The 12,019-nt window shown below is 42.2% G+C and overlaps 1 protein-coding gene across 1 annotated transcript in view; it reads right to left on the bottom strand.

The window, feature by feature from the left end:
- The window catches only part of LOC122412126 (uncharacterized), a 234,239-nt gene that overhangs the window by 13,335 nt on the left and 208,885 nt on the right, over positions 1–12,019 (bottom strand). Inside the window, exon 4 of the mRNA XM_043421449.1 lies at positions 5,271–5,734. Coding sequence (XP_043277384.1) covers positions 5,271–5,734 — 464 coding nt within the window. The remainder of the gene's footprint in view (positions 1–5,270; positions 5,735–12,019) is intronic.

A 12,019-nucleotide genomic window follows, 5' to 3' on the forward strand; every position in this document is an offset into this window, starting at 1 on the left:
ATTCTGTAAATCGAACAGGCTCAAACGATTGTCAAAATTTCGTGAGTCGCGTGTTCAACGCAACGTACAAATATCCTACCAAGAGAAAAGGTTATTTCCGCAACTTTGTGTTAAGTGCGAGAGGGCCTCGAAAACTGTGTATATATCCAGAGAACCCCCGTCGCAACGGTTGCACGTAAATCTCTAATTTTAGGCTATCGACGCGCTTATGCTCGTCTGATTTTGTCGTGTGTGCGTGAGCTCGTGGAGAAAGAAAAATGGTAAGAATGAGAGAGAAACGGAAGGATGCAGAGTTCTGTAGTTCGTGCTTGGCGATTCTCGAACAATGGTCGATCCTCTGCACATTCTTTTGTATTTTCTTAAGTGAGACCGGTAACTGAGGATTTTGGATCATCGTGCACGGGGCTCTGGGAAAGTCGTTTTTGTCAATATCTGCGATTTTCGTATTCGCGACGCCTCGAACTTCGTAGCAACGGACGGAAGACTTATTGAAAGAAATAAATAAAAATCAATTCGAATGGCGGCTGGACTTTCCAAATTTACAGTTGAAACAACCGCGGTTCATGCTCGAAGACGACTCGAAAAATCTCGATCATACTAAGTGTTGAGCTTTCTCGGGCAAGCTCTTGAATGATTGATATTTGCGAATCACTCAAACGAGTATTTGCCGAACCCCGGGCTCCCTAATCGTTTTACATCGTATTCAATATTTAACGGTTTCCTCTCCATTTCACAATTTTCTTATACCCACGGTTATAATTCTCATGTATATAAAGTCGTTTGGGAGACAGATCGACAGAAATTTCGGTGTGCGAATGTTCGAACTGTGCATGAATGCAAAACGCGAGTGAAACTCGCGGGATTTTACTGTTGCGAAACAACGTATAAAGTGCTCATTCCATTGACTTTTTTTTTTTTTTGACTTATTTTGCATACACCGTATTATTTGACGATGAACTTTATAGCGTGGAACGTCTACGCGCGGAAGAGAAACTTCTTTTTCTGTCGATTTTTCACGAGATGGCTGTGCTCGAGTATGCGAATTTTAATGTACGTTCGAGCGCGAGCATCCCGTGCGCTCCCGTGTGAAAACATGAAATATATTTGACGAAGCGTCAAAAAATCGATTTTTAATAACAGTTTTCAATTTGCACTCGATCATTCATGGTTTTCCCCTTAATTGCGCCGGGCAAAGGTTGAACTGTAAATCGTTTTGAGTTATTGAATATTCGACAATTCGTTGAAAAACTATTGCAGAATTTATTCCCTCGATTATTGTACAGTTATTAATGATCTTCGGCAGGACTGTGAGACGAAAAAAATTCAATATTTTAAATGTTTAATAAGGCGCTACGCTGATTGATGGAATCTTTAGCAAAGCGTTTGAAAAATTGGTTTATGCTCAAGAGACTTGATCTTTGATCGATTGTTAATAATCTTTGACCGGCTATATACAACGAAAGTATTCAATATTTATGTCTTAACTTGCACGTGATTCTCATGGACGTTAATCAAATGATTTATAAGTCGTTAAAACTTGATGCGCTCTGAACAATTCATCGGACAAAAACTTCGTTCGCTCGGAATGACCTTAGATTTTAACAACTCATTTATACCATAAAAAAATATTTATCGGATGTTCGAAACGACTGTGCCGTCGACGCGGATTTTCCCAACGAGCCAAGCAAATATTCAGCCTAGCTCGCGACTGATGAACCGAACGTATAATTCCTTTGTAGTCCAAGATCCGTCATCGTTCATGATAAAAAAAAAAAAAAAAAAAAACAAAAAAGCAAAACTAGCCGAGTATACGTCAATGTGTCTCGTGCCGACAAAACGAAAAAACCCAAAAATTGTTTCGTCGATCCCGCTCGCGGGCCCTCGAGGTCGTGTCAATTATATTTCTACATCCGCGCGCGCGTTTGCATCCGATTTAATCGACGATAACGTAATAGTCTCATGCGTATATTCGTGACGAGAGCGTTTTTTGTTTTAATTTTTTGTTTTTTTTTTTTTTCATTCTTTCTGTCATTCACCATTCGTGGAAATGGAATATCTTCGATCACGCGGACAAAAAAAATTGACAGAGGATTCGCGTTCCGATATTCGGTCCTTGAAGAAAAAACTTCAAAACAATTCCCAAGAAAATTGATGCCAAGGGAAAAAGAAGAATCGAAAAGCTTTTTTGAAAATTCTTTGCCGCAGCCTCAAAGTGTCGAGCGTCGAAACGTTTTTTTCTTTTGTAACTTCATGATTGTCGATTGAAGCATCTTGACTCTATTTATTTGTAGATGACTGATCCAACCAACTGTCAACGATCAAATGTCACTGCATTAAATTCTCGTATTTACTTAACATATTTCAATCTGCATGGGTTTCATACGTACTATACGTATATCTTAATACACGCACATAGAAGGTTGGTTATTCTCTTGATTTGCTCGGAGACTCAAACGCTCACCGAGAGATGAGTCTCTCGTCGCTGATCCGCACGTTCTTTCTTCTCCGTTCCGTTCACTTCTTTCGTTGTAGCTGTCCCCAGATATCTCTCGTCTTAAAACCGGTTTTCCATACGTTTAATTTCACGCTAACGTCGGCGCAATTCAGTTTACACGGATACTCCCCATTTTCTATGGCTTGTATACGAAGGTGCACGTACACATACGCACTGGGCATGTGTATGTATACAGTATGCGGTGATTTTGGTTCCCATCGAATGAAACGAACAAGTGAACGAATCAAAAATGTGATCGTAAAGAGAGCGAAGATCGATGAACCGGTTGGGAAAATTGTACTTTGTCGGGACACCAGAAACTGATGGGACGAAGACGTTGGCGGGGGGGAGGGAAAAAATGTAAACAGGAAGGATTCGTTTCGGTTCTAGGCAACTTTTCTCTTTTGTTGATTATTCAGTATATGAAAATATTGAAATTTTTGAAACTTTTGTTTTCGAGCTTTCTTCTTGTCTTTTCGATTGAAGTTTTCTTATCGAAACTCGCGAAGAAACACGTTAATGTATGTATTTAAGGGGTCAGGAGAAATGAATAATTACGGGCCACCTTCAGCTCGAGTCTCTCGACTTGCGAAATATTCTATGATCCCCCAATACATGCAAAGCGCATAATACAAGATCGTGGGATATCCCACGCACGCGAGCTTTTTTCTTATCTCAGCTTGTCTTCCACGTTCGCTACTTTTACAGCTGTGGATTTTCACTAAACCCCGCAAGATCGGTCCAACTTATTCTCGCCTAATTTATACCTCTGACAGATTTTACACGCGACGCTCTTCGATGAGACTTTTCTGCACTACCCATATATCCGTATTCCCGTATATCTGTATATTCGTGAAATAAACCCGCAAGATCTACACTCGTTGTAAACGAGAGAGCACGCGACACGATGCAAAAGGATTTAACAAGTTCCGGGTTTGGCTCACGCGAGCACACGAGGAAGCGAGCACACGTTTCACCCGACATTATTTTTGCCCCCGCGATTTTTATAATTTAGTTTACAAAAACGGCAATCATTCTACCGTGGTGCAAATCCAAAATTTCACTTTTCTCACTCTTCTTTCGTGGCCCAATGTTTTTTCAAAACTATTCTCGCAGCGTTAGTGAAATCATTCATCAAACGTTTGCAAATTTCGACTCACGTGGACGATGATTTTCGAATGTTCGTGCTCTTTTCAGACGAAGATATTTTTTTATTTTATTACACTTTTAAATTGTCAAAGATTGTCAACACTTTTTTGTTTTTTTTTTCGTCACTCTTCGTTCCGAATTATTTAATCAGTCCAAATAGCACTGCGTTTTATTATTTAAAAGATTTCATTGCGTTTGAGTAAATAGTTATTTGTGAAATTTTGAAGTATAAGCAACGTTTTTTAATTTTTTTTCGACGCAATATATTCAGTGGCACAGTCTTTGATTCCTTTAATATTTATCTTTTCTTTTAAAATCTACGAGTCCTTGTGACACTCTTGTATATTTCACTTGAAACTCGATGCACTTGATCGTCGGGGTAACACTAATGCAACTATTTTTCACCGGCTCTTTCTCTCTCGCTTTCCTTGACTTTGCTTGTTCCTTGTATTCGTCTTGGTTCGTTCCGCGAGATATTTATTTTTAGTCTTCGACGTCAAGAAGCTTGTTACAAGTCACGGAATACACGTAGACACCCACGAACTCATGTTCCACGACGTTGCGGACGCACACATTATTATATTTTGGGGCAGTTAATAATCGCTTTCTCACTTTTCCGACGTTCTGTTTCACCAGTCGTCAAAGTTTGTAACACACGAGTGTGGCTTTCCCGCGAATCGATGCGAAAATATCGATAAAGGCACGTCGAGAGAGCACGTGTCAAATGTCAACCGAAAGAAAATGTCAAACATTTCCGATTCATTTATAATTATTATTTTTTCATTATCAATTCGAATTATTTTCGATGATCATTTTAAACGAATAATTTATCAACTTATTATTAATATTATTATTTTTTTTTTAATTGTCACGGTTTCACTGTTAAAAACGAGTGGCAGTGCGAGTTAAAAATTTTTTTTTTTAATTCAATTCGTACTTCACGCTGGTATGAACCTTCTTGGACTCGTAGCGGCTATCGCGGATGACAATCTATCGCGCACCTGTCATCCGTCGTGCCGCTCCGTTACGCGTCGCCTCGCGACTTCCAACCCCTCGTAAGTAAACTCAAGCGTATAACCGGCGATGACACTTTTTTTTATGATTGAACGAAAAGAAAAACGAAAAAAAATGGAAAACTAAATGAAAATCAACGAAAGTTCTAGCTCAATGGTTGAAGTGTGAGAGAGGAAAATGTGGTTTGTCACTCGACGTGTTTACGATTGACAGTTGTCAAGAGCTCCAATGTGTCAGGTGGAACGAATTTCTTTTAAAAGCTGAAGATTTAGTCACGATCAAAAATGAATTGTCAATCGGCCAGTCGGGAACTGTCAAGTTGTCATCAAGTGTTTTGAGGAGAAAGAGGAATCGTTTGGAAGAATCGAGAACTACGCGAGAGAGCAAGAATGTGAACCGCTTTCAGGGGGAATGGAACTTCACGACGATGTTGACGTTCGCTGTCAAAATCGATTTTCCGAAAACTGGAGTCACCCTGAGTGGAGTTTTCACACAACACACGGATCCTACGTTTCGTTTATTTCGACGTGTGTTTATGTTGTTGGTATTGTTGTTGTTGTTGTTGTTTCGTTTTAGTTTATTTTCGGTGGTTTTAGTTTGCGTGTGAACTCACCTGCAGTATGTATCCTCTAGTGTAATCCTCGTGGGTCCAGCCGAATGCGGCTAGTAGACGTGTCACTTTCGCGTGTGGCAACTGATTAAACAACTGATCGAGTAGTATTTTAAGTGTAATGGGTAGCGCGCGTGAGCCGTAAAGGACGAGGGATGCGACGTCAAACACGGCCGTCGGCTCGACAGTCTCTGAAGCCGGTCGCATCTCCTCCTTCTCCGCAGCATCGCCGGCATCTTCCCCACCACTTGCTCGTCCACCTCCACGGTTACCACCGACGCCACCGCGCTCGTGTTCAGTTCGATGGTTTACCCTCCCTACGGCGCTTTTGTCCTCCCTACCATGGTTCCGTGGGCCGGAGGCGACATCCCCACCAGCCTCGCCACGAGATCCAGCGATGCCGCCTGTTACGTGCTGATGTTGCTGGTTTTGCTGGTGGTGGTGGAGGCTCGACAGTCGTGCAAGAGCTGCAACATACGTAAGAATGGGGAAAAGTGAGAGCGGTGTCGCGGAGCGAGCTGCGGCGGTGCATGATCGAGAAAGAGAAAGAAAGAAAGAGAGAAAGAGCCAGCCGAGTCCGTGAGACGGGGTACTGGTAAGGCACGCCGGCGTCACCCGATGTTTTTCAGGAGTAGGGATAGCCATCTCGGACTAAAGGAACGAGGACGAGGCGAGACGTACGACGATGAGAATCCTCAAGCCCACCGACGCAACCCCCACCGCGAGTGCATCCGCGAGAGTAGCCCTACGGTGGATAGGTTCGACCCCTCCCAGTTTACCGATCACTCTCGTTCCACGCGCGGATACGGACGTGTGCGCAATTATGCATTCCCCGAAGGGCTCAAAGTACCGGAACCTACCGGAGATACATTTCTTTTGGGTAAAAAAAGCGATAAAGTAACGTGCATGTCTCCCACATGTTGTACTGCTTGCGCGCTCTCTCGCTTGAGATATACTCGCCCTTTGGACGCGCCAAGGGGTACGGGCAATCTCGTACTTATCCCCACCACGATCACACCCCTCCCCGGCGACGCGACGACCTGCGACCACTTCGACTCCCACCCCCGCCGCGGTGAACGCAACGTCGCCGCGGTACTCCCGAGGCGTCGCGCTCCTAAACCTCCCCCTTCCTCTCTCCTCTCCTCGCCGCTCCGCTGTCCTCCTATTTATCCCCTCTCTTTCCCACTTGCAGTTCCACTACCACCACCAGCGCGGCACTCGCAGCGCGTCGTCCTCCACTCGTCATCGTCTTCGGCGGCGTCCCCGTCCTCGTCACCACCGCCGTCCTGGTCTCGTCACCCCGAGAAAACACTACGATCTTCCCAACTATATCAGTCCCCGCGCGCGTACTACCTCATCAAGCTCCTGCTGCCACCGAACTCTAACACGGGCTTCTCCCGCGGCAAAACTTCGTACTATCCGAGCCAATGTTCTGCTACCATCGTATTTTAGCAGCGCCTTCGACGCGCTCCTTGCAAATGAGATAGGAATACGAAAGGTCGCTCATTTCAGTCGCTCAAACTGCGCGTGTGCCCACATTCTTATAAATAATCATTGCCAGCACTTTATTTATTCCTCATTTTACATTTATGAAATGAAATTTGTGCAGAATTCACAGGTTGCAGTCTAATCTTCCCGGGGCTGCGTATCGATTTTTCTCGACACTTATTTCTGCAGATTTCGTTGAAAAAGATTGTTACCCTTTTTTTTTTTAGAAAAAATGTGTGAGGTGTCTCTCAATTTTCGTTGTTTTCGAGAACATTTAAAAATCTCCGTTCCACATTACTTCGGGGATATTTTGCTCGATAAGACACAAATCGATGTTTCATGAGACAAATTTGTTATGCGAAGTGATCGTGCATGAGCCCAGTTCCATTATTTTAGTTGCAGTAATACGGAGTTACGATTACTCAACATCGTCCTTTCTTTTATTTGCGATGGGCTATGAGCGCTCGCCAGGAAAGGGATTCGACATGATAAATCACATTTGGCGAGCGATGTGTATGCAATTCGGTGAAGGAAAAAAAAAACACGCGAAAGCGCTTTCCCTTGTATGATAAATCGTCACGCTTTTCGCGCATACTCGAACCACTTCGCAGAGCACGAAAATCGACGAACCTCAACGACATTTTTTTCTCTCTTCATTCTTAGACGCAAATCCGAATTGAAAAAAATTTCAAATCAGTCGATGAGGTTGGTGCTCAAAAATTTTTGTCGCACGGTTCTCGATTCCTACACAAAAGAAAAAGAACTCAAATCCGCCCAATATTCCAATCCTGCAAATTCTTCACCCTCGAAACGTCAGGCTGCCAAAAACAAATGATTTTTGACCTCGTTCTTCCGACCAGTGACCACGAAAAAAACGAAAATCATTAAAAAAAAGTCTTCCCAATGAGATTAGGAAGATAAACAGCAACAGTGTTGATACTCCGTGGGCAAGACTTTCACATACGACTTAAAGATTTTAATCATCGAAAAGAAAAGAGATATCTCATTCGTGGCTGGAAAATGACTCTTGCGCTTCCTTCGGATAGCAGATCATCTTATGCACCAGTTGTTATATATCTACGCGAGTTCTTCACCACACGTATTCATATTTATAACATGGAGATAGAAATATACGCTCATGTGTACAGAGAGAAGATCTCGCGGGATGCGATCATCACTCATATCGCTCAGGCGACGATGGGAAAGTTGCTCGACGTGCGTTTCAGTATCCATTACCTCCGAGTACACGTCAGCGTTCGGTACAGCTCGATATTAATATTATTATTATTATTATTATGATTATTTTTTTTTTTATTATTCTCATCATTATTTCGTCTGGGCTCACTCGTCTGTCTTTGTGCGGTCCACGGAACGAGGAGCCCTGACTCTTCTCCGTTCGATCGACTCGTACCAAGTGTATAAGATTGTGAGAAAAAAAGGGGCGGTCTTTGTGATATACGAATGGAAAGAAGAAAAGAGAGCGCGAGAAAAAGATGACAATGTGATATTGTACCCGGTTCGATTGGTAGTCGATCCGGTATTGTCATTATTCGGAGCGAAGCTCCCCCCCCCCCCCCCCTTGCGCTGTACCTGTATACGAAACATCTACAAAATGATAATGAAGGTAGTTCGTTATGTATCATGTGGACTCCGGTTTATAGGTGTAAAGACGTTTGCGGCGTCTTTTTCGTTCGAGGGACACGATTTCGAAAGCGATCGTAACGGAGGGGAAGGACGAGAGCGGCCTCAGCGTGCTGCTCAATAAAAATCATGGAGTCATCCCGATCGGGCGCCACTTGTCATTAATGACTCCACGATTTTTTCGATTTAATTAAAGCCCGATGACGATCTTGCCACCTAGAGTGGTTTACGTTGTCTCTTGCCCGGGCTCTGCGGTACGTCGTCACAGACTTTTCTACACTCGTAGCTTTCAACTCGGAATATAAAACGATATTCGTGTGGGGAAGGAGCGCAGGGAAGTGCGCGTCGAGTGTGCTAAGGACTCGTTCTCAGCCTCTCCCTTGACGATCGTATCTCGTCGCAGTCTCATCGTCTCTATGTATAAAGATACGTCACCGATTTTAATCAATGAAAATCGCTATGAGAAACTCTTTTTATACCTCGAGAGCAGATCGCGACGGTTCGACTGAAACGGGGGAATTAAGGCAGTCCTTTCGCATGACTGTATTTTTTGGTGGCGCAAATTGGGGCACTCGACATTTGCACTAATTCCTAACCTCTGAGAAGTCGCGGTTATGTAGAAAAAGCTTCTGCTTCTGCCATTTTTCCAACTTTTATCGTTAATATCTCGCCTTCAAGTGCTCCGTAACCCTTCATTTTTTATTACATTTTTTTCTATCTGTGGGACAGTTTGTATCAGGAATTTAGAATTATTTAGTATCTGAATGATTGAATAGAAATTTGGGGATGATGAAATTTCCGAAAGCTCCTGTATAAATTTTACGATTTTTGAACTTTTATTCGCATGCACTTTTACTTAAAATCAGTTATTTGTAGAATACTTGGGTTCGTGAAAGGAATACCTTAACGGGACCCGAATCCATCAACTCTGGAAGGGAGTGTGTTGACATCGGATCAATTCCTTCGTGGTTCCTCGAGAAAAGCTCGAATTTCGGTAGCTCCATCCAATGCTTGGGAAAAAGTCTAATGGAATTGGCCACAAAGAGAGAAGCATAAAAAAGAAAATTGTGAAGCGATTCCGGATTATGAAATTTTGCTACAAAAAATATTTCACCATCGTCCAAACAAAAAATCCTTAAGGGGGTATTAAAACTGTAGAGTATTAAGAGGACTCAGCGACAAAATCGTATTTCTGTCTTTCCAACCCCCTTCTTCAGCCTCATAATAAACAAACAGGATTAACGAGCAGAAATCGGATATCCGCGTGTACATATATACATATATGCGTCGGTATGCATGGCGATGCTGCTGTTGCTGCTGCTGCTGTGTTAGCGACAGCCCGCGCGTTTCACCCTTCCGCCATTTAGCGGATTGGTCAGCACTCAGGAGCACGCAACCTCCCTGCGGCGGTATATGCCATACCTTTACATCAATTCTCGTATATATACATACGCTTCGTTGCAGGATGTAGCGCGATCTATATATGCGAGCTTAACCAGGCTCTACAAGCTGGAAATAGGGTTGGATACACGCGTTATAACATAGATATACAGAGCGACGGTTATTGGAGGAAGGGACGATGGCGGGACCAGGATTCGCCATGGCATCAACGAATATCGGGTTAAGCGATTGCTTGCGTCGATGAGGTCGCCCACATCCCTTCCTCGATCGATGAAAAAATTTTTATCTACATACATAGTGACAAGCGTTCGGTTATGATAGGTATATTCGGTGCCTCTCGTTCCGTCGACGTAGATAGAACATCGGTATTCGAGAAGAGTGTGAGGCAAAATCAAATTTTTCGTAGTTCCCGTGTATAAAAAAAGTCTGATCCAATATGTGGGAGGTTTTTTCGTATAACGGCAGAGAACAACTTTCTGTGAGGGCTTCTGGAAAACCGGGAATTTTTTTATTCACAGCTAGTTACTGGGATTATATAGAATCTTTTGATCAAGACACTTAACTCGATTCTGGTTTTTGTTAACGTCGCCATTCTTCCGAAACTGTTTCGCCTCTTAAGAGTGATTTTTTAATTTTAATTATCATTAATAATTGAAAATAAATAAAAATTAAAAAAAACTATATAAATAAAAAATAAATTTAATTTAATAAAACACTTTTTCAAAGGTACGACTGACGGCTTGAAGGCTTTGAAGATTTTTTAATACACTCGTGAGAAAAATTGTATGATTTTTTCGTAGTCTTGCTTTTCCCTCTTTTTATTAGCACGAAGTCAACAAAAAATCAATGTTTTCTGGAATCGAGCAGAATGCTACGAAGCTTTAACAAACATTGGAAAAGTCGCACCATGATTTTGTTTTTCAGTTATTCCTCAGTCTTGTTTTTATTATTCATCAAATATAATAAATCGAAAGGAAAATACCGGGACCTAAAAATCATACGGGGCTACGTGAAATACTGCAAAATTTAAGTCGTGTTTGCATAGAGACCATCACCGCGTACATCCCCGCGGTTTGTGTTACAGGTCCGTCTCGCTTAATTACGATCAGGTTCCCGTTGTTTCCTCGTGCCTCTCACCCCTTTACATCGCTATTCTCCCACAACCCTGTTTGTACTGTTGCTATTGTACCACGCATTGTGTAGCTCGCTTCCCCCTGCCTCGCTCCTTTTACTTCTCACTCTCCTCCTTGTTATCTCCTACCGAATTTCCAGATTAAAAATAATCATCGTCTCATATTTAGGCTGCTACACTGCCGAAATCACTGATGGACTCAGTCATCCCGCAATTCAAAGGCAAAACTTATTCTACAGGATTTCATTTTTTTCCTCAATTGTCGTTTTGATCCAGGGATATTGGATTTGGTCATGTTTGAAAAAAATATTTTGACGGGCGCTTTTCCAGGATATTGGAAAAAGCTGCTTCCGCAGTTGCAATGTTTGGATGGAAGTAAAAGTAAACAATGAAAAACTTTTTCTAATAATTTAAATAAAACCCTAGAAAAAAGCCACAATTGGTCCAACATCGGATCGGCCAAGTGAGGCTCAGAGTTGGCCAATGGTGAGCCGATTGTGAATGTTTTCTAGGGAAACTCGTATTTTGTTGAGCTCGAGACCGAGACTTTATAAAATGTTTTACATAAACTATAATTATTTCAAACTATGAAATCAATGCAAAAAAAAATCATTCTCCTGGAAAAAATGGATTTTTCTACAGTTTTTCAAATCACCTCAATTGTTGTAAAAGAAATAATAATCATGGCCTGCGCGTATGTGATCAATGTTTGTTATTTTTGGAATCACAAAAAATACTTTCGTCGATTTCAATCTGAAAAGCTCTCGATTACACACTAATTTATATTTCTATGTTCATAAATTTCTCATTCAAGGATGAACTAGATCGAGTTTTTACGAGTCGTAAACTCGATCGATTTTCATAAGGAGCAAAAGCGTGGCAAGAGAGCAAAGACGCTTTGCCAAAAATTTCTACCAGCACGCGCTCGACAGGTTTCGAGGGTTAATATCCACGAAGGGAAGACATTGTATAGCTGACTCTGTGTAATTCATCTTTCCCACTTTCTTGGCTGCAGGTTATGTATTGTGAGTATGAAATAGTCCCCTGGGAACGAGTATCACCTTTTTGCATTGTGTTTTAGAATCCTAAG

This window comes from Venturia canescens, chromosome 6, assembly GCF_019457755.1.
Source record: "Venturia canescens isolate UGA chromosome 6, ASM1945775v1, whole genome shotgun sequence".
In the NCBI taxonomy this organism is placed as follows: domain Eukaryota; kingdom Metazoa; phylum Arthropoda; class Insecta; order Hymenoptera; family Ichneumonidae; genus Venturia; species Venturia canescens.